General features: G+C 45.2%; 17 protein-coding genes across 17 annotated transcripts; 8 read left to right on the forward strand and 9 right to left on the reverse strand. All coding sequences in view use genetic code 12, as the record gives it.

Annotated features, from left to right (window-relative positions):
- Positions 1–223: 223 nt before the first annotated feature.
- IFU5 (WW domain-containing protein IFU5) lies at positions 224–955 on the forward strand (the record flags this gene model as incomplete). The annotated part of the gene is made up of 1 exon (XM_001485713.1): positions 224–955. One exon carries the CDS (start codon positions 224–226, stop codon positions 953–955), a length of 732 nt encoding a protein of 243 aa, XP_001485763.2.
- A 135-nt stretch (positions 956–1,090) lies between these two features.
- Positions 1,091–1,540, forward strand: MCI4 (Mci4p; the record flags this gene model as incomplete). The annotated part of the gene is made up of 1 exon (XM_001485714.1): positions 1,091–1,540. The coding sequence occupies one exon, from the start codon at positions 1,091–1,093 to the stop codon at positions 1,538–1,540; it is 450 nt and encodes a 149-aa protein (XP_001485764.2).
- On the reverse strand, positions 1,250–1,774 carry PGUG_01436 (uncharacterized protein; the record flags this gene model as incomplete). The annotated part of the gene is made up of 1 exon (XM_001485715.1): positions 1,250–1,774. One exon carries the CDS (start codon positions 1,772–1,774, stop codon positions 1,250–1,252), a length of 525 nt encoding a protein of 174 aa, XP_001485765.2.
- Positions 1,775–1,796: 22 nt separating this feature from the next.
- Positions 1,797–2,414, reverse strand: SEC4 (Rab family GTPase; the record flags this gene model as incomplete). The annotated part of the gene is made up of 1 exon (XM_001485716.1): positions 1,797–2,414. The coding sequence occupies one exon, from the start codon at positions 2,412–2,414 to the stop codon at positions 1,797–1,799; it is 618 nt and encodes a 205-aa protein (XP_001485766.2).
- A 246-nt stretch (positions 2,415–2,660) lies between these two features.
- On the reverse strand, positions 2,661–4,427 carry FRS1 (phenylalanine--tRNA ligase subunit beta; the record flags this gene model as incomplete). The annotated part of the gene is made up of 1 exon (XM_001485717.1): positions 2,661–4,427. The coding sequence occupies one exon, from the start codon at positions 4,425–4,427 to the stop codon at positions 2,661–2,663; it is 1,767 nt and encodes a 588-aa protein (XP_001485767.1).
- Positions 4,428–4,544: 117 nt separating this feature from the next.
- PGUG_01439 (uncharacterized protein) lies at positions 4,545–7,361 on the reverse strand (the record flags this gene model as incomplete). The annotated part of the gene is made up of 1 exon (XM_001485718.1): positions 4,545–7,361. The coding sequence occupies one exon, from the start codon at positions 7,359–7,361 to the stop codon at positions 4,545–4,547; it is 2,817 nt and encodes a 938-aa protein (XP_001485768.2).
- An 861-nt stretch (positions 7,362–8,222) lies between these two features.
- PGUG_01440 (25S rRNA (uracil2843-N3)-methyltransferase) lies at positions 8,223–9,179 on the forward strand (the record flags this gene model as incomplete). The annotated part of the gene is made up of 1 exon (XM_001485719.1): positions 8,223–9,179. The coding sequence occupies one exon, from the start codon at positions 8,223–8,225 to the stop codon at positions 9,177–9,179; it is 957 nt and encodes a 318-aa protein (XP_001485769.2).
- A 6-nt stretch (positions 9,180–9,185) lies between these two features.
- HST2 (histone deacetylase) lies at positions 9,186–10,205 on the reverse strand (the record flags this gene model as incomplete). The annotated part of the gene is made up of 1 exon (XM_001485720.1): positions 9,186–10,205. One exon carries the CDS (start codon positions 10,203–10,205, stop codon positions 9,186–9,188), a length of 1,020 nt encoding a protein of 339 aa, XP_001485770.2.
- Positions 10,206–10,755: 550 nt separating this feature from the next.
- Positions 10,756–13,377, forward strand: PGUG_01442 (uncharacterized protein; the record flags this gene model as incomplete). Its single annotated transcript, XM_001485721.1, has 1 exon — positions 10,756–13,377. One exon carries the CDS (start codon positions 10,756–10,758, stop codon positions 13,375–13,377), a length of 2,622 nt encoding a protein of 873 aa, XP_001485771.2.
- A 260-nt stretch (positions 13,378–13,637) lies between these two features.
- Positions 13,638–15,026, forward strand: PGUG_01443 (histidine phosphatase family protein; the record flags this gene model as incomplete). Its single annotated transcript, XM_001485722.1, has 1 exon — positions 13,638–15,026. The coding sequence occupies one exon, from the start codon at positions 13,638–13,640 to the stop codon at positions 15,024–15,026; it is 1,389 nt and encodes a 462-aa protein (XP_001485772.2).
- Positions 15,027–15,914: 888 nt separating this feature from the next.
- Positions 15,915–17,846, forward strand: PTR2 (Ptr2p; the record flags this gene model as incomplete). Its single annotated transcript, XM_001485723.1, has 1 exon — positions 15,915–17,846. One exon carries the CDS (start codon positions 15,915–15,917, stop codon positions 17,844–17,846), a length of 1,932 nt encoding a protein of 643 aa, XP_001485773.1.
- A 76-nt stretch (positions 17,847–17,922) lies between these two features.
- Positions 17,923–18,828, reverse strand: URE2 (Ure2p; the record flags this gene model as incomplete). The annotated part of the gene is made up of 1 exon (XM_001485724.1): positions 17,923–18,828. The coding sequence occupies one exon, from the start codon at positions 18,826–18,828 to the stop codon at positions 17,923–17,925; it is 906 nt and encodes a 301-aa protein (XP_001485774.2).
- Positions 18,829–18,979: 151 nt separating this feature from the next.
- On the reverse strand, positions 18,980–22,075 carry PGUG_01446 (uncharacterized protein; the record flags this gene model as incomplete). Its single annotated transcript, XM_001485725.1, has 1 exon — positions 18,980–22,075. One exon carries the CDS (start codon positions 22,073–22,075, stop codon positions 18,980–18,982), a length of 3,096 nt encoding a protein of 1,031 aa, XP_001485775.2.
- Positions 22,076–22,770: 695 nt separating this feature from the next.
- PGUG_01447 (uncharacterized protein) lies at positions 22,771–23,151 on the reverse strand (the record flags this gene model as incomplete). Its single annotated transcript, XM_001485726.1, has 1 exon — positions 22,771–23,151. One exon carries the CDS (start codon positions 23,149–23,151, stop codon positions 22,771–22,773), a length of 381 nt encoding a protein of 126 aa, XP_001485776.1.
- Positions 23,152–23,258: 107 nt separating this feature from the next.
- On the forward strand, positions 23,259–24,251 carry PGUG_01448 (U1 snRNP complex subunit; the record flags this gene model as incomplete). The annotated part of the gene is made up of 1 exon (XM_001485727.1): positions 23,259–24,251. The coding sequence occupies one exon, from the start codon at positions 23,259–23,261 to the stop codon at positions 24,249–24,251; it is 993 nt and encodes a 330-aa protein (XP_001485777.2).
- A 25-nt stretch (positions 24,252–24,276) lies between these two features.
- On the forward strand, positions 24,277–25,467 carry PGUG_01449 (uncharacterized protein; the record flags this gene model as incomplete). The annotated part of the gene is made up of 1 exon (XM_001485728.1): positions 24,277–25,467. One exon carries the CDS (start codon positions 24,277–24,279, stop codon positions 25,465–25,467), a length of 1,191 nt encoding a protein of 396 aa, XP_001485778.2.
- Positions 25,468–25,516: 49 nt separating this feature from the next.
- PGUG_01450 (uncharacterized protein) lies at positions 25,517–26,098 on the reverse strand (the record flags this gene model as incomplete). Its single annotated transcript, XM_001485729.1, has 1 exon — positions 25,517–26,098. The coding sequence occupies one exon, from the start codon at positions 26,096–26,098 to the stop codon at positions 25,517–25,519; it is 582 nt and encodes a 193-aa protein (XP_001485779.2).
- Positions 26,099–26,304: the final 206 nt, after the last annotated feature.

The following is a 26,304-nucleotide window of genomic DNA, read 5'->3' on the forward strand; positions in this document are numbered from 1 at the left end:
CTAATTTTAGTTGTAAGGTGAAACTTTCCACAGCCATGGAGCATCGCTAATTTGAGGATTCTCGTCGGTCTTTGGAATACTTGTGCTCAGCCACAGCGCCAGTAATATATTCGAGCAATTGAGTACTTGAGTCGCCTTGGACACAACATTATCCATATCGAATGATCTTGTCTGCAACTCCTACTTGTTGCAGCCGAGCCGCACTCCTATCACTGTCGGCTATATGCCGGACGGATCACTGACCTTACCTGACATTTGCTCCGGCTGCCAAGACCTTATTATTATGGCACAAGACAAAACAAAAGTTCCCAAAGTACCCGACGGCTGGTTAGCCAAGTTTGACGACAAGTACAGCACGTGGTTTTACGTAAACTTGTCTACGAAAAAATCCCAATGGGAACCGCCAAACGGCACCACTTTCGACTCTCAATCTGGAGACGATGTTCCGCCACCGGCGTATTCTCCCAACGGAAAAGACAAACTAAGCAAGCCCTCTGTTTCCTCGAGCGGCCGCACCCCTAGTCCAGGACCCCTGGAGGGCCGAGGACTCTTGGGCAGCGTAATGGGTGGCCATCATGGACAGAACCAAGGAGGCTACGGTGGAGGTCCAGGTTACGGAGGTGGTTATGGGGGTGGTCCAGGATACGGAGGTGGATACGGAGGGGGATATGGAGGAGGTCCAGGTTATGGAGGTGGCTACGGCGGACCAGGTTATGGAGGTCCTGGTTATGGAGGTGGCTACGGTGGATATCCAATGCAACAACAGTATGGCAGACCTCAAAGAAGCGGATTTGGAGCAGGAGGAATGGCAATGGGTGTAGGTGGAGGTTTGCTTGGAGGAATGATGTTGGGACTGATGATGGACAATCACGACGACCAAATGGCTTACCAAGATGGCTACCAAGATGGTATGGATAATGACATGGGAGGAGATATGGGCGGCGGAGACTTCTAGTTAGAAATGTCGGTTTAGAAGGTGCCAAGTTATGACCTAAATAGCAAAAATGTTTCTTTGGTGGTCTACAGTAGTGGTATGCAGAGGTACACCTTGCACCTAGAGGTTTACTAGGTGGTGTTCCTGCATGCACTCATGACTTTTCAATTCTCACCAATAAGATTCTACACAGTAATGAAGTTCACCAGGGTGTTGAAACAGGCAGAAGAAGTGTTGGTCAAGGCCGCTTCCGGGTACCCCACCGGTATAGCCGGCTTGTACCAACATCCCAACCCAAGACCTGCTCTCATAGCATTATATAACCACACTTTGAAGGTTTTGGAGTCCAAGTATCCCAAAGATTCGGTCTACAAACAATCGGTCGAAGCTTTGACGAAGAACAGACTCAAGATTGTGGAGCTGGAGGAGATTACCGAGAAAATCGAGAGCAAAATTGGCGGTGGTTTGATCGAGGAAATTGTTATACAAGCCCATGAAGAGTTGAGTTTGGCACAGCAGTTGGCGGAAATGAAGTGCTGGGAAGAATTGGAGGAGAAGCCGTTGGACGACCAATGGGTTTACTTTCAACGCAAGACGGCGCAGTAGCATAAATAGAGAAGTGAAGAGAATGAAGAGAATGTAGGAAATGAAGAGAGAATGTAGGAGAGTGAGAGTGAAAAATGAAGAAGTGAAAAATGAAGTGGAGAAATGAGAAGTGAAGAAATAAGAAGTGCAGAGGTAAAAAGTGCAGAAGTAAAAAGTTAAATAGTGAAAAGAACGTGAACAGTGAGTAGTGAAATAGCCGCTGCTTCTGCTCCTTCTACTCTCTTCTCTCCGCATATGTATAACATACTAAACTACATTAACAACAGTTGTTCTTGAACCCAGTATTGCTGCCCTGCGACACATCAATGCCAGAGGGCCCGGTTCCAGCATCATTGTCTCCATGTTTTTCCTGGATCAACCCAGCCAACTCGTAGAAAATCGAATCCACATTGTGGTTACTCTTGGCACTGGCTTCCAAAAATGGCACATTGAGCTTGGCTGCCAACTGCTGGCCCTCCTCGGTACTCACCTGTCTGCTACTATCGTCGTCACACTTGTTTCCCACAAGGAAAATCTGGGCATCTTCATTGGCATGCTGGGTCACAGTCTGGTACCAGGTCTCTACATTCTCAAACGAGCGCAGATCTGTCACATCGTAAATCAAAACAATGCCCATGGCTCCACGGTAGTAAGCCGTGGTGATGGTCCGGAATCTTTCTTGACCAGCAGTGTCCCAAACTTGCAACTTGATCTTTTTACCCTTACTTTCAATCGTCCGGATTTTAAAATCAATTCCAATGGTGGTGATAAACGAAGGATTAAACTTATCCTCCACGAAACGAAGCAACAAACACGATTTTCCGACTCCGGAATCTCCCACCAACAACAACTTCATGATCATATCATAGGCTCTAGAAGGGGCTCTAGCACTCATTTTGGGACTAGGATCAACGTTTTACAATATCAAACCGTACAATATTACTCGCTAGTGTCACTGGATGTCAAAACAAACGTCCAGAACTCCGATACTGAGGTTTGGTGCGGAATTAATACGTCACCTAGAAGATGTCAGGTCCGTTCGCTCGGTTTCAATTGTCAGGCCGAGCCCCTGTGCAGGAAAACACAACCAGCAACGAGCTACTGCGACTGCGACTGCGGTATGTCATTTATCTACTATACATCAAAGAAACACCTCGGCGTTGATCTCCACCGACGACGCAGCGTAAGGAATGTCAAAATGACCCATAACTTCCGGATGCAACACTCCAATAGCTCCAATGGTTTGTACTGGTGCACCGGGTGCGGAACGGAACAATACTTTGGCACCTCTTCCTGGGAAGAAAGTAGGGTTTTTGTCGTCTTGTTCAATCCAGTAGCCCTTGACGTCTTCCTCGGGCTTCTCCAACCACGGAGTACGCATGGTTTGCATAATCTTTCCCAAAAGACCCTGGACGTATTCGAAACCAGAAGTTTTTCCAGCGTAGATTGCACACCAGTTACGTTGATTGTAGGCACCTCTTTCCAACATTGGGTTCTTGAAAACCACATCTGCAGCCTCAAACACCTTGAGCGGCAACGCATGCTTTCTATTTTCCTTGATGGTCTTCAAGATTCCTGGAAGTAATGTAGTACGGACCACTTGGTACTCTATAGTCTTGGGGTTTTCAAGAACAACCGCTGTGGTTCCGTCGTCCTTAGTTCTCAAGAACCGGAAGTTCTCATCGTGCGAGCACAAGGTCAAGGGCATAACCTCCAAATAGCCGGCCTGAGAAGACGCTATACGAAGAATATCGGCGATTTTATTCACTGGCAATGGAGAAGCCACCACAGAATCACTCTTGGGTTTGGTTTTCTTCAAGTTATTGAACCCATAGCCAATGGCTGCGTCTTCCATGATATCACACTGGTGCAATATGTCAGGACGAGTGATGGGAATCTCCACCTCAAGTAGTTTATCGGACTTGGGACGAGCACTCAAAGACATCTTTTTCAACAACTTGGCGATTTCTTCACCATTGTAGTCCAATCCAAGACACGAGTTGATATAGTCGATCTCGGCCTCGGCAGTCTTGGGCTCTATATTAGGGCAAACTCTCGACTCATTGTTGTGCTCAGAAATGATTTCAACTGGCTCGACAGTGAAAGGTTCCGTACAGTATCTGCTGAACATTGCGACCAATTGATTAATGACGATTTCCGTCTTCGTTTTGTCGGTACCAGTGACATCAAGCATAACATTCTTGGTCTCCAAAGAAATCTTGGAGTGATTGGAGTTGATGATTGGAGGCATGGAACATACTTGTCCCTTGGAGTCGTAAATGATGGGGTAAACCGGAGAATCTTTGATGATATGAAGATACTTTCCGAGATTCTTATCCTTTTCGTAGAATGCCATCATTTCTTCTCCAGTCATTTCCTTGGTTTGGTTCAATGGAGCAAATTTGATCTCCGATGGAGGCAATGCTTTGTACACAAATGGTGGTGTCAAAGTATCCAAGTCATGCGTACCCATGGCTACAAGGGTTCTGTTTCTACACAAGTTGGTGTGCAACTTATCCTGCAATGCAATGAACGAATCATACCGTCTTTTGTCAAATTTGACTCCTCTCAAAATCGCACAAGCCGCATACGGACGAATTTGAGTTGTGGATTTTTCAATGGTAAAAGTTGTTTGTGGCTTCGCTGGACTCAATTTGTACTGAGGCGCTTCACAGTTTCCCAAGAATTCATTCAATGCCTGGGCAATACCCTCGATACACAACATATCGTATCGATTCGCAGGAACCTCAATCTTCAATTGGGGCCTTTCGTCTCCTGTACATTCATCGGTGGTGTCTTCATCTAATTCTAATCCGAAGTCAAAACAGAGCTCGTCAAACTCCTCAGTGGTGTACTCTCTGCCCAATAAAGCGTAGAGGTCGGCCTTATCAACTGGTATGGTAGGCATGGTGGGTGGTGAGTCGATGAAAAAATTCAGTAATTACCGGTGCGTCACATCCACACACCAGAAACTACCAGGGACCCGGTCTACATTTTACGTCGTCGGTAAATCTCATTATGTTCATTATGTACGGAATCCTAGCGAGTTCTTGATCTTGGTTAATGTCTCCCCTTGCTTCTGTTCCCGCTGTTCTTCGATCTCGATATCCTCATTCATCATCACCGGTGCTGGCGTGCTATCCACGTCTTTACGGGCTTGTTCTACCTTGGTTGGGTCTCCGGAAATTGACTCAATGTTGTTAACCTCTTCCATCAAGGCGCCCAAATCGAAGATTGGTTCTGGAGCGGGAGGTTCCTTGTTTGTACTCTCATCGTACTCGTACTCCTCCTTGGTGTTGTTTTGCGGCTGCTCTTTATTTGCAGTAGCAGCAGCGCCGGCTTCGGTCCACCAATCTTTCTCTTTAGGTTTAAACCAACTTCTCCATCCGGTTCCTCCTCTTCCTTCCTTATGCTTCATTTCTTCTTCCATCTTTGCTTTCGCCTCGTCAAACTCACTCAAAAGCTTCCTCGTTCTCTCGCCTTGTTCAGGATCTGGTTCTTCAATTTCAGCAAACTCTTCACTCAAAACCTCCCAGTTCATCTTCTTGAGAATCTTAGGAATGGCCGTTCTGTACGCCATATGGCCATCAACCAACTCGGAACAGTCGATGTTTTCCACGCCAAAAACATTGTCAATGGGCAGAAGTCCTGCTACACTCAGAAGTCCTCCAGAAGTTGCTCTGAACAAATACCCCAAAATCCAGTCGTTTTTGGAGTACCCGTTAACAAACCGACCACTGACCACAGACCGAGCAAGTGCCATTTGATCCACCTTGACAGCTATCGGACTTCCAAGAATAATGACATTTTCAATTAAGCCAAAAACTCCTCTTTTAGCCAACTCCATGAGACAGGAATAAATAAGACGAGCTCCCAAGGAGAACCCTACCAAGGTTATAGGACGAACTCCCATATTCCCAGAAATCAACGTATCAGCCATAATCTTTCCTCCTTTCCATGCTCTATCCAACGAAACATTCCACGGATTATCAAGCAAGTAAGAAAGCTTGGAGATGGCCATGGGAAGTTGAATTGCAGCCATCAACGTGGTGAGAATCGTGGCTCCCAAAATTTGCTGGATAGAAGTGCTCAATGCTTCACTAGCAAGAATGCCAATTGTTTGTCCCATAGACTGCAACATTTCTGGTTCCCAAAGCAACGAGAACATGTCACCCATGACTGGATCTACCGTAGAAAACGGCAAACGAACATCATCCGCCTTACCGTTCATCCATCCACTCACAGTAATGATAAGATTTGTACGCCGGTTGTTGTGCAATGGCTTGAGTTCAAACGTTTGAACTTCTCCAAGTCGACGAGAACCAGCCTTGTGGCCAATTCTAGCTCCTGTGATCACACCACCAGTTGAAATAATTACCGAACCTCCTACCCCTGCCAAGAATCCACCGGTACCACTAATTCCAACAGTTGTGAGTCCAGCGGCCACACCGGCTCCAATGACCGGTGCTAGTAAACCAGCAGAAAGACCAATAGCAAGCGACCCTCCGAGAGTTGCGAGGCCAATATAGGCCAAGCGCTTCTTTCGATTTTTCTTCATATGGCGCTCGATAAACTGCCGATCAGCTAATTTCTCGTCGTTGGTTTCGATCGACTTACCCTGGGTTTCGATCTCAAGACTGTCTATGAGTCTCCTCTCAAACTGAAGCACTTCCAACTCTTCAATTTCCAAGTACTTGGCGAAGCGAATAATGAGCGACCGGGATCTGCTATCGTAGTAGCCATCGCTAATGAGCACCAAAAAGAGATCACATACAAGAGCCCACCGGAGATCGAAACCAGGAATCTTGATTTTGGAGGAGCCACTTACTTCTTTATCCATCAAAGACCGCAGCAAATCTTCCACTTCCAAACCATGAATGGCTAAATTTTCTATCATTTTCCTCTCCTGTTGAGAAAGCTCAATATGCTCATAAAGCTTTCCGCTGATGTAAAGAGTCCAATTGGAGAAGTTTTTCTGGCCATTACTCAACTCCTTGCCAATGCTGTTTGATGCCGTTTGCTTGATCTGAGCCAACTCGGTTGCCATATCCACCATAATAAGTTTGGCGATGCCCAAATATGCGAATCTTTGCGAGTCAGAAAGCATGTCTTTGGTAGCACGCAACTGGTCCCCAGAGTCCACCATATCCTCCGCGTCGTACTCCAAATCCGAGTCGATGTCTTCTTTGCGGTACGAGGCAACCTTTTGGGGATCCTCGTGCTCCAGAGGCCGAAATAAAAAGTCCGTCTTCTTGTCGAGCTCAGCATATTTAGCCACCTGCTCTTCGGTGTCAATCTTAGTGTATCCACGAGAACCTGCTCCTGGATTAAACTGATTGAACTTGTCTAGAGCCTGAAACTCAAGCTCACCACGTTCGTCGTAGTAGTCGATATCTGTAACCGTCTTCATTTGCTTCCATCCAGTGGACGAGAAAAAGTCCTCAGATTGGGTTCCCGGAGCCGTGGTTTCTTCTTCATTCTCCAATTCGTCGTTGTGGGTGGCTATCGGGGGTTCTTCTGGCTCAATCTTGGTCGGTTCGAATGTTCTTTGAAGGGTCTGCGGTGACCGAGCTCGCCGGTGGTACCTATTTTCCTCGTCCAAACCACTCATGTCGAACTCCACAAAGTTATTAGAGGCCACGGAGACGTTCTGAGTGTCGTCGGCATCGGAATCGTCATCATTCCGGCTTGTATCCGGTAAACTAGGAAGAACGGAAACACTCGTTTTCGACCCGAAATCCGACCCGCCATCACCAGAATAAGGAGGCCGCGGCCGCGAGCCCCCGTAGGATGTGTCCATGTGGAGAATCAGACCCTCACTGGAATTGTAGTTCAAGTCCATAAAAAAAAGTCACCGTGAGTTCCGTAGGATAAGAAGTCACCTACACCCGATAGTACGCGAAGACCGGTGTGTGGGTGTACTGAAGACCAAGGCTACAGATCAAAAACCAACGCTACAAATTCAAACCATCGCTACAAACTACAGTCTACAAATGTCCGCAACATGGTTTTACTCAACACGCCATCAGCCAAATGGCCGTCGCAGAGTCCAGGAATATGTTGCTACAGGCAAACGACCGAGCTCATCGCAATATCCGCAACACGAAATCGCACTGCGAAAATCACGAGAGCTCAAGGCCAACCTGCTTACTATACAATCTGTCGATGGAGCTACTCTGTACAACTGCTTGCGCTCGTCCGCCCACACTACCAACCCAGCAACGCACAACCACCTCTTCCACAACCCACGGCCGCTCAACCCCAAAAGTGAGGGACCAGCTATGAATTGCAGCGTCTACGATGGTTGACGTCATGGAACAGAGTCCCATCAAGGCCGAGTTTGTAGGTGGAAACGGAACATGTACTTGCTTCTCGAGCACCGGGCTGCTGCCCTAGCCATCTACAACGGGCCACGAACAACCCGAAGATTTAGAACGCGGCCCATTGAGCGGTTTCAGACAGCACAGATTGATGGAGAAAAAAGTTGCAAATCGCACTTTTTTATAGCGCGCGATGGACGGCCGGGTAACCCGCTCCCCCGGCTGCAAGACCGATGAGATGGCTACCGGTTTGATTTCCGGTGGTAACAGTGCATTGACACATTTGTGCAGCAGAGCATTTCCTGATTGGGCCCTTTTTGCAACCATTTACAACCTTTAGGTTCTGCCTGACTTTTCCTGCTTGTTCGTCCCCTTGGTTGCAAATGAGTAGACGTGCTGCTAGGTATCAGGCCAAAAAAATAGCTGAAGAATCAGTAATTGAAGAAAATAATAACGACCTGCTTGCATTCAAATCACCCCATTGTCTCGACCCAAATACAATTCTTCAGCTTTTCACTGCATGTTTTCGTTCAATTCTTGAATCTCCAGATTTGCAACAACATATCCAAATCGTTAAGGAACGCTTGTACCATCGTGACTACCTCGCTGCATTTGATAACGACGACAAGAGATTTGCTTATGCTTCTCGATGGTCTCCCGCTCGAGCTTTGGCATATGCTTCTTTATTTTCTGCAATGGATCCAGTCCGAGACTTGTTTTCAGACCCAGAAAACACCTGTCGTGTACTTTGCGTGGGAGGAGGAGCACTGTCTGAACTCGTTGCATTAGCAGCATTATTTGCTCGATCAAAGGAACATTATTCAACTTCACCTTCTAATCTCGATATGACAATAGTGGACATTGCAGACTGGAATACCGTTGTTTCTAATCTTTCCGCACACATCAGGTCCAAGTGGGTATATAAACCTGAAAGTTTTAATGCCAGCTTCTTGCACAAAGATATACTCAGTTTGGAACTTGACTACTCATCAATGGACCTTGTCACCCTCTTGTTCACCACGAACGAGCTTTTCTGTGAAAAACGCTCGGAAACAGTCAAGTTTCTCCAGCGCTTAAACTCTCAATGTCATAGTGGTTCATTGCTTCTTATCGCTGAAAGTGCTGGCTCATATTCGCATATAACTATAGGAAGCAAAAAATTTCCGGTTCAGTTTCTTGTGGACACTATCCTTGTGGGAAGACCAGATGCCAATGATGGAGCATGGGAAATAATACAGCTGAGTGAGAGTTGCTGGTACAGAGTGGACACTCGAGAAGTTACTTATGATATGAAATTGGAAAATATGCGGTTCTTCTATAGATTGTATAGAAAAAGGTGAAAACTGCTATATTTTGAGTTTATCAAGATGCGCTTCAAGCTCAGTATCTTCCTTGTTTTTATCTTTTTGCTTGTCTTTAACTTTCGTCTTGTCTTCAACTTCAGTTTTCTTCTCACTTCCTTCTTCTGAACTGTGGTTTTCCTCCTCAATATCTTTTGCAATCTTCTTACTCTCCTCCTCAGCAGTGAGCTCTGGTTTATGGTACTTGAGCCTATCTTTTTCAATTAAGGATTCAAGTTCCTTCTCCCATCCAAGTAGCTCACACAAGAGCAGCAGCACTTTATCGCAATCTTCTAACAACACAATATCCTTCGTGCTTTTATTATGCTTGAAGCTACCTACTGGCTCCTTATTGATCAAAAGTCGATGAGTTTTCCGATGCAATTGTTCAGGTAACCCTGCAAATGGATGTACTGTCAAAGAAGTTCCTGCCACAATGGCCAACTCAATCTCGTCTTCATCTTCGTCCCACTTTTCAAACAATTTTTCGGGCAAAGCTTCTCCAAAAAATACAATATCAGGCTTGACATAACCTTTGCATTTGGCACAGATTGGAATGCTATCTTTTTTGTCGTTTATATGTCTTTTAAGTTCTTCAGTGGACATTTCATTATGACAGTCAATGCAATGACAATTGGCAAAAGAGCCATGGGCTTCGACTATAAATTCATCGTCGACTCCAGCGAGTCTTTCGAGAGTGTCAATGTTCTGAGTGTATACCCTTTTTAGCACTTTTTTATCCTGAAACAATTTTAACATGTAATGGTACTTTGTGGGCATGAACTTGCCCGGAAATAGCTCACTTGCCAATGTGTAAAATGCCTTAGGATTTTCCCGAAAGTAATCAATGTCAAAAACTGCTTCGGCATATGGTAAGTTGAGTTTGGCGAGATTCGCATAAAGACCAGTCTTTGGACTTCGAAAGTCGGGAATCCCAGCATTGGTGGAGATTCCCGCACCCTGAAAGAACGTCACTTTCTTTCCGCTTTTTATAGCCTCGACAATTGGTTGCAACACTTGTTCCATATTCGGTACCCCAGATTGCTGTGCAGAAACTTGCGTTCGCCGCCACACACCGCATCTGTCAAAAGTCCGACGAGGGTAGATTATTGCGACTTCCGACCATGAAGGTATGTTTGTTGCCGCTCATCAACTTTTCACAATACTAACTTAGCAACGGATTACAGGACTAGATCTCCAGATCCTCACTTCTGAACTAGAAAAGAATTTGACTGGTTACCGCCTACAAAACATATACAATGTGGCGAGCTCACCGAGACAGTTTCTATTGAAATTTTCAGTTCCCGATTCCAAAAAACTAGTGGTTCTAGATTGTGGAAATAAGATATATTTGACCGACTTTGAGCGCCCTACGACCCAAACTCCTTCGAATTTCGTTACAAAGTTGAGAAAACATTTGAAGACTCGCCGTCTTTCTCTGATAAAGCAAATTAAAAATGATAGAATATTGGTGTTGAACTTTAGCGATGGCCAGTTTTACTTGGTGTTGGAATTTTTCAGTGCTGGAAATATTCTTTTGTTGGACGAAGAGCAAAAGATCTTGTCGCTTCAACGAATGGTATCGGATAAGGGAGATAACGATCGTTATGCCGTAAATGAGACTTACAAGATGTTTGACAAAAATTTATTCACCGAGCTGCTGGAGGACAAGCTCCAAACTTTTTCGGCTGATCAGGTTAGGACATGGATCCAGCTGCACAGAGAAGCAATCCATAAGAAGGCACAAGATCCTTCGCTGTCCAAGAAGAAAAAACAAGTTTATTCTCTTCACAAATTACTTTTCGTCAACTCAAGTCATCTTCCAAGTGAGATGATTCTTAGAAATTTGCATTATGTTGGTGTGGTAGGAAACCAAAGCTGTCTTGAATTCGAAGATAAGGATCTCGAATCGGTAGTTGAAGCGTTGAAAAATTCAGATAATGAATATCGCAACTTGGTTTCGTCTTTGGGGACGGAGGTTACTGGCATTATAGTTTCCAAGAAAAACCCAGCGTTTGAACCAAGTGACGATAACAAGGATCTCGAGTACTTGTACGACGAATTCCACCCGTTTAAACCGTATAAAGAGAACTTGGAGCTGTTTAAATTCACCGAAATTAGAGGATACAACAAAACGGTCGATACATTTTTTTCCACCTTGGATTCGAAGAAGCATGAACTACGCATGGAGCAGCAGAAACACAATGCCAAAAAGAGGCTCTTGAATGCTCGCGAGGAAAGAGACAAGCAAATCGACAATTTGCGGATTCAACAGGAAATGAACTCCAAAAAAGGAGATGCTATAATTTACCACGCAGACTTGGTTTCTGAATGCATAGCCTCGGTCCAGACTTTGCTCGACCAGCAAATGGACTGGGCAAACATTGAGAGCTTAATCAAGCTTGAGCAGTCTAGAGGCAATTCTGTTGCCAAAACAATCAAACTTCCATTGAATTTGACCGAAAACAAAATTGGGTTAAAGTTGCCAGACACAGATTCTATGTACGATCCTGCGGATATCGATAGCGAGCTGGATTCTGAAACTAGTTCCGAATCCGAAACCGAATCTGAGTCTGAATCTGAATCGGGTTCTGAGTCTGAAGACGAAACCCCACCAAAAAGGATGTCGAAAAAGGCCAAATCCAAGGAAATTCCTGCACTCTCAGTATGGATAGACCTTCTGCTCTCGCCATTTGCGAACGCAAGAACATACTTTGAGTCCAAGAAGCAAGCTGAAAGCAAGCAGGAGAAAGTCGAGAAGAACACTGACATGGCTCTTCGTAATGCCCAGAAGAAAATTGAGCAAGATCTTGCCAAAAACTTGAAAAATGAAAACGAAACCTTGCGCCAGGTAAGACCCAAGTACTGGTTTGAGAAGTTTTTCTGGTTTGTTTCCAGCGAGGGATACTTGTGTATTGCCGGTCGAGACGACGCTCAAGTTGACATGATATACTATCGTCATTTCAGCGACAATGATTTTTTCGTATCTTCAGACATTGAAGGCTCTTTGAAGGTGGTGGTGAAGAACCCTTACAGAGGTGAAGCTCTACCACCATATACGTTGATGCAAGCAGGTATGTTTGCAATGTCTGCTTCTGCCGCCTGGAATGGAAAGATAACTACATCGCCATGGTTTCTTGCTGGAAACGACGTTACAAAACTCGATTTCGATGGAAGTCTCGTACCTTCAGGAACCTTCAATTATAAAGGGAAAAAAGAATTTCTTCCTCCTACGCAGCTCGTGATGGGTCTTGGATTCTATTTCTTGGGTGACGACGACACCACAAAGAAGTATGGGGAAACTAGAATTACAAGGCAGAATGAAAGTGGGCTCAAAGTTGTGATGGACAATACGAAGCAAGATCTTGAAAAGTTGACTCTTTCTTTGGGAAGGGACAAGGAGGAAGAAAACGAAAGAGAGCAAAAAGAAGAAGAGAACGAGAAAGAGGAACAAAAAGAAGAAGAGGAAGACATGAACTTTGGGTCTCTGGCTCTGGAGATTGAAAATGTTTCGCAAACTACTTCTTCCATTTCTTTAGATGAACCCCACAAATTGACCAGAGGAAAGCGGTCCAAAATGAAACGAGCTGCAAAGAAGTATGCTGACCAGGATGAAGACGAGCGCAAGTTACGCATGGAAATGCTTGGAACCTTGAAGCAGCTTGAAGAGATCAAAAAGAAGAGACAAGAGAATGCTGACCAAGACAAGCAACAAGCTCAACAGCAGCAGAATGATAAATTGAAGCAAACAAGAAAGGCCAAGCAGGAGCAAAGAGAGTATCTCAAGTATATGAGAGAAGAAGTAAACGAAGACGAATCTAGCATGGTGAATTATTTGGATATTCTTGACAGTTTCATTGCGAAACCTCAACCGAGCGACAAATTGGTTGCAATAGTTCCAGTTTTCGCTCCATGGTATTCACTCAACAAGTTCAAGTACAAGGTCAAGATTCAACCAGGCATGGCGAAGAAGGGTAAGAGCATCAATGAAACGTTGCACTACTTCACCACTCGTAAATTGGACCAGAGCCGCACCGACATGGATGTCGATTGGCCCGATGAGCGAGCATTGGTTAGCGAAATTAAGCCCAACGATGTGATGGGATCTTTCACGGTCAACAAGCTCAAAGTGGTGTTACCCACGGAAAAGGGTAAGGAAACCAAAGGCAAAGGTGTCAAAAAAAAGGGGAAGAAATAATTAGACGTATAGAGTGCATTGGTGTCCCAATAGGTACCTAATTAAGACCCGATGTAGTGGTGTGTGCGGCGCATGGTGCATTGTGTCAATGCACGTTGTATACTCCTTTTCATAACCCACATGGGTAGCACTATATAAAGCGACCCCAACGCTACTAATTGATTCCAAACTCAATTGATCCTGACTGAATTGAATTGAAAAATTCAAGTCGCATTCTGAATTCTTTCGAATAATTGAGTCGCATTTTCATTTCAATTGTAATGGTCGCTATTCAAAAAGCTCTCGTTCCCGGTCTCTACCTCGCATCCAATTATCGTGATGTTGCTACCCCCGAGCTAGCCGCCAGAGACCAGTACAACATTGTCAAGTACCTTGGAGGCGCTGGGCCTTATATTCAGTTTGAGGGCTTTGGAATTGACACAAATGTACCTGAACAATGTACGGTGGAACTGGTTCAATTGTACATGAGACACGGCGAGAGGTTTCCTGGGTTGTCTGCTGGTCAACAGCAACATGCTTTGGTCAAAAAACTTCAAAATTACAACAAAACCATTACCGGTCCATTATCGTTTTTGAATGACTACACCTACTATGTTCAAAACGAAGAAAACTACGAATTGGAAACCACACCCTGGAACACCAATTCTCCTTACACTGGCTACGATACCGCAGTTAAGGCGGGCTCTGCTTTCAGAGCAAAGTACAACCACTTGTACAACGAAAACAAAACTTTACCAGTTTTCGCAGCCGCTTCTAAAAGAGTATACGACACTGGAAACTTCTTTGTTCAAGGATTCCTTGGTCCCGATTATCTGGACGAGTCGGTTGACCATGTAGTTCTCTCGGAGGAAGATTTTCTTGGAATTAATACTCTTGTACCTCGGTGGGGATGTAAGGCTTTCAATTCTTCGTCCAACGATGAACTTATAGCTCAATTTCCTAGCAATTATACCCAAGATATCGTCAAGCGGTTGACAGATGGTAACGACGGTTTGAATCTTACTACTAAGGATGTTTCTAACCTCTTTCAACTTTGTGCCTATGAGCTCAGTGCTACTGGATACTCTCCATTCTGCGACATCTTTACTCAAGACGAATTGGTTTTGCACAGTTATGCCAGTGATCTTCAGTATTACTACACCTCTGGACCTGGAGGAAACCTCACCAGAACCGTAGGGGCCATTCAATTGAACGCTTCTTTGGCTTTGTTGAAACAAACTGAATCAGACAACAAAATCTGGTTGAGTTTTACTCACGATACTGATATTGAAATTTTCCATGCTGCTCTTGGTTTGTTTGATCCACTTGAACCTTTACCCGTCAACGAAACCCGCTTCAGAGACATGTACCACCATGTGAATGTGGTTCCCATGGGTTCCAGAACCATTACTGAAAAGTTAAAGTGTGGAGACGAAACCTACGTAAGATTCATTATCAACGATGCAGTTGTTCCTGTTCCAAAGTGTCAGGATGGACCAGGCTTCTCCTGTAAGCTTTCAGATTTTGAGAACTATGTTGCTGAGCGTTTAAGTGGTATCGACATTGTGAAAGATTGTAAGGTTCCTGACGATGTTCCTCAAGAATTGACGTTCTACTGGGACTACCAGTCTGGACAGTACAATGCTACTGCCGAAAGAATTGTGCGATAGGGGAAAGTGAAAGATGGAAAGAGTGAAAAATTATTGAGGGTTGGAAATCTTTTTCATGATAGAAGATTAATAAAATTGCTAGATATAAAGTTTGTGTAAAAGCCTGGAATCTTGGCGGTAAGCTCAAGTTAGTGAAGAAATTTTCTTGGTCTATCAGGATTTCTTACCCATAATCAGCGATAACCAGGGTAATCCCGTATCATCGACGAATGAGGAAATACGCCATATTTCTAAAAAATATTTCCTACGATATGCTAAATACACAGGATACCTGCTCAAAACGCCGTGTCTTCGGCCATTTCCCCGGCTCTTATTGCACTCCACACAAGCAACCCAAGACATGTGGCCGCAGGTTCCCTGCATTAGCGCCGCACCGCCCGCTATCTCTTGGAAATATTTTGTCGACGCCAAGATACTAAGCCCTCCGATAAGCGTACGATTCAGTAAAAGAAGGAATGGCATAATCATGAAAAGTTCTTGAAACTTCGTACGGTGATAATTTTGCAGTTTGGTATGGTATGCACGAGATGCATATGACGTGCGTTTTGACGTTGACAGGGTGCAAAACGACGAAAAATATCAAGACTAAAAGAAGCCACTACAGCCCACTCCAAGCCCCAGCACGCCCACTACAATCCTATGAGCTATTACAATCCACTATCAGCCACAATTAAATGCAAAGTGTAAGCTGCAATCTTTAAGCTGCATTCGCATCTGATTGCCGATTGCTACGGACACCACAATAATCCTAAAGCCCCTCCGATAAAGCGGTTGCAATGGCGCCCACTTTTGGTGCCGTGCGATTTATGCACCTTTGTTCCAGAATTTTGCACCCAAGTTGTTCGGGTATATATTTGCACCAAAGAGCCCATTTCTAACTATCATACGATGGTTGACTTTTCACAAGAAAAGAACCATGATATTGCTTCTTCAAGCCGTGTGCTCGATTTAGATGAGGAATACAGTAACGAAGACTCTCCTGAATACTCCAACATTTACATAGACGAGTACAATCCCAATGGACTCCGCAAGCCCACCGCCCATGAGAAACAGACGTTGAGAAGAGTTATTGTCAATCTTCCCTGGAAATGCTATTTTTTGTGTCTTGCTGAACTCGCTGAGCGAGCTTCGTACTATTCGGTTCAAGGTATTTTGTCCAACTTTATTCAAAGACCTTTACCTCCCGGTTCTACCACAGGTAAGGTTATGGCTGGTCCAGGAAGTGAAAATATTTCTCCGGGAGCTTTGAATATGGGTTTACCCACCACACAAGCCATGACAAACTTGTTGGCTTTCTTGGCGTACCTTCTCCCACTTTATGGTGGTTACGTTGCCGATACAAAACTTGGAAAATTGAAGGCTATCTGGGTGGGAATTGCTGCTGGATTGGTGTCCCATATTTTGTTTGTGATTGCTGCAATTCCTCAAGTTATTGACCAGGGACATGGTATCGTTCCATTGGCTTTTGCAATCATCACATTGGCTATTGGAACTGGGTTTATCAAGCCTAACTTGTTACCTCTTTTGATGGACCAGTATAAGGAACAGCACGATGTGGTTAAGGTTTTGCCAAGTGGTGAACATGTTATAATTGATCGAGAAAAGACATTGGAAAGAATCACATTGTACTTTTATTGGTCCATCAACATTGGTGCTTTCTTTCAATTGGCAACTTCGTACATTGAAAGAAGAATTGGTTTCTGGTTTGCGTTTTTCATTCCTATTATCATTTACCTTATTTTGCCGGTAGTTTTCTGGTACTTGAAGACGGTGGTTATTGACACTCCCCCAGAGGGCTCGGTTTTGACCAATGCTTCCAAAATTATTAGAGTCTCTTATAGGAGAGGATGGGTCAAGAGACTCAGAAACGGCACCTTTTGGGACTATGCTGCGCCAACGGAAATGGAAAAGCGTGGTGAAACCTTCTACAAGGAACAACCCTCGTTCATCTCCAGAACTTATAACAAGCTCAGAGGCACCCCAGTGGAAAAACCTCTTCCCATTACTTGGAACGATCAATGGGTTTTAAACGTCAAACAGACTATTGATGCCTGTAAGATATTCTGTTATTATCCAATCTATCTTCTCAACGATAATGGTCTTGGTTCCGTACAGACGTCCCAGGCTGGTTCCATGACTCTCAATGGGGTTCCCAACGATTTGTTCAACAACTTCAATCCTTTGACAATTATCGTCTTGATTCCAATTTTGGACTTGGCAGTTTACCCAGCCTTAAGACGATTCAAGATCAATTTCCGGCCTGTTTACCGTATAACATTTGGCTTCTTCGTTGCTTCAATGGCTCAAGTTGCCGGTGCTGTTCTCCAGCACAAAATCTACAAAACTTCACCTTGTGGAAACTACGCTACCAATTGTGAGAAAGGTGTTTCGCCTATAAGTGCCTGGCAAGAAGTTTCCTTGTACGTTTTGCAAGCAGCTTCTGAATGTTTTGCAATGACAACTTCATACGAAATTGCCTATACAAGAGCTCCTCCAAAAAGCAAAGGTTTGGTAATGGCACTTTGCTTATTTGCTTCAGCTATTTCTTCTGCGCTTTCTTTGGCCATTACCCCAGCTTTATATGATCCTCATATCATCTGGGCATTCGTTGCTATGGCCTGTATTGGTATTTTCTTTACTATCTTGTTTTTTATTCACTTTAGAAAGTTGCACGTTCAAATGGAAAAAGAACGAATTTGGAGAGAAACTTTGGACCACGAAGACAGAGTTGCTGCTTTCAAAGCAGCGGAAACAGGCGAGGTGACCACCAACTTTAATAATCTTGAAGCAGTGACCTCGTTGAGGGCCCAAGGGAAATAATGTACAGTAACAAGATAGTAAGAAAAATGGAAAATAGAGAAGTTTAACTTTGTACCGAATCCATTTTATATAAACCTCAGTCTCCTCGCAACGCCCGGATCACCGCTGGCCGGCGCATCATGTATTTTGTCCATTTGTACACCTCAGGGAATTCAACCTTGAGATTTATGCCAATACGGTCCACCACATTATTCCATGGCACGAACAGCAAATCGGCTACCGTTGCCCGGTCCCCTACCAACCACACGGGATAATCAAAGTATCTCAGCTGAGACAAGGGTGTTGTGCCAGCACTATAAGCAGCGGCATTTTCGACGTCTAGGTCCATAATTAATGCCTCCCTTCTCTCCGCCAACGCCATTTCAATCACGCCGTACACTCGGCGAACTTCGTCTGTATACCGTTCTACGGCACTGGGGACCGGACACAGGTGGAAATAGCGAAAGTGAAGCGCCTGGCCGATCATGGGTGCATGGCCTGAAGTTTGGAAGAAAAGCCACGAAGAAATCTGCGACTGCTCTACAATGTTATCCAGCCACAATGCACACTCACCGTTATCACGAAGGTACTTGGAAACAAGGTACAATATTATGGCTCCCGACTCCCAGATACTGGTATTATCATTGAAGTGGTCAATTAAAGCAGGAACTCGAGCATTGGGGTTGATGGTGACGAACTCAGGTGCACGTTGCTCGCCATGATTGAAGTCCAAAAAGATGGTATTGAATGGAAGTTCTAGCTCAGACAATATTATCGCCACTTTGAACCCGTTGGGCGCTGATCGATGCGAAAAAAGTGTGTATCCGTCACTTGGTTGTTGGGCAAAAAATTGAGTTATTCTCAGTTGTTGTGTTTGACTGGTGGCTTCGTTTTCTAGTTGCTGTTGAAGTAGATTGAGATTCGCCTCGTTCTGCTGCTGGTCTCCTATATTCACCGATTTGAGCCCGGCCGAAAGATGCGATATGGTATGTGCACCAGACATGTTGTTGGAGATGAATGTTGAAGTTTTGTGGAGGCGACCTGCACCGGCGGCCGCGTGGTGGGTGTAATGGGCGTATATCGTATGTACTATATGAAGAGTTGTGAATATGATGACATAGAAGCCAGTAGGCGTTTCTTAATTCTTGGTTTGGCTAGTCAAAGATGGTCTTTTTTGGCGAAACAATCGACAAGCCTTGGAGCTTTCCGCCTGGTAATGGGAGATTTTGCTGCAGTGAGTTATTGGATCCAACAGCAGAACTCGAGTCCATTCGTGATGTAAGCTTGTCATTGATGAGTGCTATGTCACGGAGCTTGGTCTCGAGCTTGCGTATCTTCTCGTGAGCATGGTTTATCTCAATCTTGTGTTGCTGCTGCATTTTGCCGATAACTTCGCGAAGATCCTCACGCTGGCTTTGAAGCCTGGCAATCTCCAGCGCCTGGCTGTAATCGTCCTCTTCTCCAGGCGCCAACATCAAGCCTCTGTCTGCTGGAACCCGCACTCCCTTGGCTCTTCGTTCAAGCTCAGGCATAACGTTATATTTAAGATCGGTGTGTTCTTTCACCAAGTCTTGATACTTCTCGTACAACAGCAGATATTCGTCCTTGTCTTGATACTCGGCCAACTTGTCCTGCAATTGATTCACCATATCGTTTTTGATCAACAACTGTTTGTAGAGCTCGGTTTTCTCGTAGTTGAGCTTGAGAGGGCTGGGTGAGACACCGTTCTCGAGGAACAATGCGTGCTCTTCACTTATAAACCTGAGCCTTCTTTCTTTATTGAGCTTTTCTTGTAGGTCACTGATATCCTTCAGCTTCTGCGTAAGTTCGTGCAACAAGTCTGATTCTGCTTGCCCTGAGTCTCGTCCCTGAAGACGGTATTCCAATGCCACTTCACGACGAATCGAAGAAGCAAGCTCGGTGGACACCAACTCCAATTCATTGAGCAACGCTCCATTTTCTTGCATTATACCCAACTCCTCCTTGGTGAACTTGACCCCGCTGCTCTCTGGCACCTTACCAGAGGCACTAGATGGAGTTGCGTTGGACGGCATGCGACGTGGGGCCCCTGCTACGGGCTCTTCTGACACAGAACTGGACCGCTTTCCTGATTTAGACAACCGCTTGAATATGTTGGAAGTAAGGGAAAACGTTCGTGACGAGCGTCTGCTCTCCGAGCGAGTTTCACGAGGACTTTCTGGCGCTGTGTCTTTCTTCAGCAAACGAGGCTTATCTGCTTCTTTCTTGGAATCTTTGGAAATACGGTCATCAAACCCTTGAGAAGATTTGTCGTCAAAGACACTGATATGGTCGACATCACGAGCATGCTGGTTGTGGTCCTCTGAGCGATGAGAGCCGTGAGACGTACTGGCTGTGGTGGGAGCTGTCTCCTGTTGAGACCAGCGGTGTGCTTTTTCGCTATTTCTTTGTTCATCTTCATCGTGGTCGTTGTGATCTCCAGAATCAGCAAAACTACCGCTGACAAACTCGTCTTTTGGGGTGTTGATATCTGAGTAATTGGAGCTTCCCAAAGTGAGGTTTGAATCATTCGCTGGAGGACGGAAGTTCTGGTACGCTGTGTTCGTAACAAGCAGCCGTATTGATGGTTTGCTGGGTAGTGTATGCGAGACACGGTCTTCAGGTAATTCAGAAAGACCCCTTGCTTTTGTAGGAGATGGAAGTGGATCATTATACCCATCAGCACCTTGTGGAGTACCGCCTACCGTGGGAGAGGGCATAATCTCTTGCTCGCGGTCTATGTCAGATCTCCAATTTTGGTTATCTGAAGTATTAACATTGAGATCCCCTTCTGTGCTTTCAAACGATCTGGTTTCAAACGACGCATTATCAATATCAACTGGTGTGTCAATCTCGTCCTGGGCCAATTTGCTGGGTTGTCTGTCATGGTTAAACAAGTCTAATTTGCGTAGACGCATCGAATTGGATTTTTGTAATGTCGATTTGCGGGACACGGTTTCGTCCTCTTCATTGAACTTGTACACCACATCGTCGTCCTCGTTCGAAAGGTGCGAATTGTCATTATTGACATGTTCTTCTTCCTCTTCAACCTTCATCAATGAGTCGCTCGACTGTGTTATATCACCCTGTGATTCTGTGGGCGATACTCGCTGGTACATTTCCCCATTGGAACCAATGAGATTTCGTGAGTAAAGCTGGTTCTGATTGACACCAATAGGAGGCGCCATTGGTCCAGGAGGACGCAATTGCTGGTTCGGCGGCATCCTATTGGGCGAAATATTTCCATTACTCGTAAGCGACATTGTCCTTGGACCGGCACCATTAGGACCTTGGCGCAAAGGCATTGGGCGCGGACCGTATTGACCCTGTTGACCCGGAACAGGTTGACCAGGTCCAGGCTGTTGGTAGCCGTATGGTCCATATTGCTGGGAATTATACTGTCCGTGAGGTCCTTGTTGGTACAGTGGTTGACCTTGAGGCATCTGACCATACTGAGCCATTGGGGGTCTTTGGCCCATAGACATTGTACGGGGTCCACCCATAGACATTGCGCGGCCATTGGCAGGAACACCGTAAGGACCATTTGGCATATTTGGGCCATTTGTAACATTTAGTCCATTTGGCATATTTCCACCCATGGACATCGTACGAGGGTCCATTGGGTTCCCGGTCATAAGTGACATTGAGCGCGGATCGTTCATAGGGTTGGCACTCATCAACGACATAGATCGAGGATCGTTCATAGAATTGAATCCACCCATCGACATGGCTCTGGGATCACCTGGTGGATTCATAGGGTTCTGTCCACCCATCGACATTGCTCGAGCACTTGAAGCCAATGCCAATTTTTTCTGCTGGTTCATTTGTTTCCGGTACTGGACGTTGTTGACCGACTTTCCACCAGTACTGCCAGTTCCTAAGGTCGGTATGATAGGCGCCGTATCTTGTCTGCCCATGCCCGTTACGTATGGACCATGGTCTCGAAGATGAGCAATATCGTCAAACGAAACATTGGCTCCGTTAGTAAAGTCCAGCACGTCTGCGCCAGAATCATCGTTGAAAGCACCATCTGCGGGACCTTTTCGCCGAAAAAACCGGTTCATAGACAAGGCTGATTGCGACGTAAGTGAGGCTTTTCGCAGCCCTGGAACCTTGCGAGTTTCCATTCCATAAGGATCGAATTGTGCACCCTGATCTGCATACGAATCAGTCGATAGAAGCTGTTGTCTGAGTCTTCCGTTGGAAGTTGCAGCGGCTGTGCCTGCGTCCATGATTTAATTGTATAAGTAAAATGGGTGAAAAGTTTCCCAGAATAGAAAGAAAACCTGGAGATCGAATAAAAATCAGCCTTGAATGGCGTGTCCGTCGTTTAGAGCCTCGTAACTACGAAAAATATCGAAAGCAAACGCAAACAATACAAGTCGATGGAGGATCGGAATGCGGCAAAAATAGATTCCCGAGTGAAACGAAGGATAGGGAACTTTGGATGTAGCTTGATAAAGATCCGTGATTTATGATACAAAAGAATTTAAGATTCTTTACCTTCAAAAGCAAGTAAGGATTTAAGGTTTAAGTGACCACAAACTCTGAAGTTTTGTGAGAATCGAAGGTTGTGATGCAAATGTATAAAATGACACAAAACCCGTTGCTTACCAAGCGCGCGTCGCTTCCAGTTCCGAGGGAACGGATATAAGCAAACCGCAGAAAACCGGGGTGCAGCAAATGTGCAAACCGGTTGTGTAAATGCGCTGTAAACCGGGGAGGTCGGTACAACACCGAGCTGAAGATACTGCAACCGGTAGTAAACTATAAAAGGAACTCGTTCGCGCTTTTCATTTTCTTCAATTACTTCATTCGTATTGCTTCTCATTGCTCGTATACACTAACTTTCGTACCACACCTTTAACGCATATTGATCATATTGGTCAAATGATTAAGAACTTGATCACTAACCTAACTTTGCCTTCTAGTTCTCGTGGGCAACTATCAAACCGACTATCTTGTACCTCTTTTTAAAATAGTCCATCCATTTGTCCACCGCTTCGAGCTGCTTCTCAGTCAACCCTTCGGTGCTCCACGTGTTGCTATCAGTGATATCTCCCGTGAATTTGAGTTTGTTGAGCCCAAGCAATCTGGTGGCGTCTTTGCCTACAAACACGTTGTAACTTTTGCCTGGTCCATAACTGGAAATGTTGGGGGTGACATCAAACACGTAACCACGGATCCCTACGTAAACCAATGGCTTTGATTTTCCATTATAAAGTGAAAGCTGCGACCGTGTGAATATTTCAAGGTCCTCGTCTTTGACGTTTTCGTTGTACTGAATGATATCTTCCTGAGGCTCCATACTGCACTTATACTGCCAGGTGTAATTCCAAAGTGTGGGTGATCTAAATCACACGTGCAGGAACAAAAAAACCCTACATCACAGAATACGCCTGTGGTACTTTTGTAATGCCAGCTCTTGCCACAGACAAGTATCCGCCGACGATAAAAAAGCTATTTGCTCCTCGGCCGCCGCTTCTTCATGTCCCACCTTTGGATTATCCTCCCGAAAAACGCAGCACCAAACCAGTTTCTCCTGTCAGTAAATGGAAGGAAATATACCAGGAACATGCCCAACGAATAAGAGAAGAAAACGAGACAACAGACACGGCTGTGGAAACTACACTTCAAAAGCAAGCCAAGGCTCGGGCTAAAAGAGAACGAGCTCAAGCCGAATCTTTCCAGCGACAAATGGAAGAATGGCTCGACCCATCGCTAGCTGAAAAGCATGAAAAAGAAGTAATGAAAGACCCATATTGCACGTTATTCATAGCCAGACTCGACTACGACGTTACAGAGGTGGAGGTGTCTCAGAGTTTTAGTCGATTTGGTGCAATTGCGTCGATTCGAATCATCAGGGACAATGAAGGCAAGTCAAAAGGCTATGGATTTGTAGTATTTGAGCGTGATACGGACGCAGCCACCTGTGTTCGTGAACTCGCCTCCACTGGAATCAAAATTGGGCCCGAAAGTAGTGACAGAAAACCCAGAACTGCACTAGTTGACATCGAACGAAGTCGTGTGATACGAAACTGGAAACCTCGAAGATTGGGTGGTGGTCTCGGTGGCCGTGGATACACACAACCCAGTCAATATCATCTGGCTGTGGCATCTGCAGCGGCAAGTGGACGCCGATTACCTCAAAAGACTCGAAGAGACAACCCGAAATTCTCACCTTATCCGTCTGCTCAGGCTCCAACTCAAGGCGGCTCCATGGTACCTCCAGCTTACGGGCAGCCCGCGGCACCAGCATATGGTCTGACAGTGGCATACGGCCTGTATCGTGCTGCTGCACCAGAAACTTCTGTGCGCGATAAGTACGCCAAATACGGCACCTCGAGCATCACCTCTTACCGCCCAGCATCTAATCTGCGTTCTGTTCGCAACATTAGACGTGAGTAATAACTCTAAGATTTGCAGCCGGTATATGTGGTGTTTGGGTGTCTCTGGTGTATGGCTCGAACCGAACTCCTTCATCTCAGCTCCAGCAACCACAGCATACAGCATGGGAGATACTGTGCACAAGCGACCTGCGCCAGAGGAACAACCCGAGGCCAAAAAGCTCAAGCTGGAGACGGGACAAGATGCGTCAACAGCCAAGAGTTCCACTTTGGAGTCCTCAACACCCTCGAATCTGAATACCAATTCCGGAACCAGTAAACCGGTCTTAAAGAGAAAGTCTGCCGATGAAACAGATAAAAAAACGGTCAGTTCTGATGCAACCCCTGCTACTCCAGCCAATTCCGTATCTTCCTCTAATAACGCCAACGAAACCCCAACCGCACCTAATACCAGATTGAGTTCTCCACAGCATGTTTTCGGGGCCACTAGTTCGTTTGGAAATAACGCTTCTTTCTCGAAAAGCTCGGTGGTTATGGGGAAAAGTAGCGACAACAATTCTGGAAAACATGTCTTTGGCGCGACAAGTTCTTTCGGGACAAGTATTGAAGATATAAAGAAACGTCCTAATGTATTTGAATCTTTACCATCCAAACTCAATGACAAATCCGATACACCCAAGCTCACGTCTTCGTTCGGAGCCAACTCCAAATTTGGCAATGCGTTCCAGGAGTCCCTCAACAAGAAATCATTTCTCGAAGATGCATCCAGGGAAAAGTCCGAAGAAAGTGAGAACGACAGATCCGAAACCCCTCAGCAATTCAAGCAGGTTGAGTTATCACCAGTGGACAACAAAACTGGTGAAGAAGACGAGCGGACCATATTTACGTGCACAGCTAAACTCTTCGAGTTGGATCTCACCAAGATCAGCGAGGGATGGAAGGAACGCGGTTTGGGCCCATTGCATCTCAACCAAAGCATTTCCAGTCCCAAGCAGACCAGATTGGTGATGCGGTCACAGGGCTTGTTGAGAGTAATCCTCAACATGAAAATCAGCGAGAACACAAAACTATTGAAAGGGCTCGAAGCCAGTATGTCCCCAGGAAAGTTTTTGAGGGTCAACTCGGTGAATGCCGAGGGCAAGCCAGTTCAGCATCTCTTGAAGTTTGGCAGTGAGGAGCTTCGAAATGGTTTATATGACGATGTGGAGAAGTTGAAAGGGGAGAAGGAAAAAGACAAAGGGGACAAGGATAAAGAGAAAAAAGACGCAACGAAATAGACGAGGCCATACATATAATAAGAATGTACTCTGCGGAGATTCAATAAAACTACTCTCTTCCCTTTCTGAATGCAACACTACACACCGTGGAGCCCTTGGCACCTCCAAACTCAAACGAGGGAAACTCGATTCTGTCCCATTTTTCCAACAGGGTTCCGCTAGTTACAAGGTGAGTCAATTCTTCTTCAGTAAAGTTACAGGAGGTTATTAAGAAGATTGAGTCGGAATGCATAAGTTTTTCAATCTGCGACGAGTACACCTGCATTCCTATACGACCATCAAATTGTGGAAGTGGTTCCTGGTTCAATGCTATAGCATCCAAGGTGCCTTTATCCAAAAGAATATCGAATTTTTCTGACAAAAAAGCATCATCTGACAAGAGATCTACTCGCTGGAAAGTGAATTGGCGCAGAGAATACTTTTCCTGAGCAATATGGTGGGCAAACTGAACAGAATCTGCCGAATAATCGATTCCCGTGTATTCAGCATTGACATCGAGTTCTTCTAGTTCATCGCCTAAAGCAAATAAAAGATGTCCGTTTCCAGTTCCCAAGTCCAAGACCTTGAAGGGAGCGTTTCCGTTAGTCGTTATTGCTTGTTCCTCGATTTTTTCGGCGATAAATTGCACCATTCTGTCTTCGGCACCGGAGTCATCGAACCAGCATTCTCCCGTATCGTCGTGGTCTCGAAAGTTCTGGTGTTCAGTTTTGTAGAATTTGTCCCAGCTGTGTTAGAATAGTGGGGAAAAGAAACCAGAACCGACTTACTATTCCTTGGTACCAAGTTTGGACGAATTCAACCGAATATCCATCTGGTTCATCGATTCGCGGTGCGAAA

The sequence above is a fragment of the Meyerozyma guilliermondii genome, genomic scaffold, assembly GCF_000149425.1.
Source record: "Meyerozyma guilliermondii ATCC 6260 scaffold_2 genomic scaffold, whole genome shotgun sequence".
Lineage (NCBI taxonomy): Eukaryota > Fungi > Ascomycota > Pichiomycetes > Serinales > Debaryomycetaceae > Meyerozyma > Meyerozyma guilliermondii.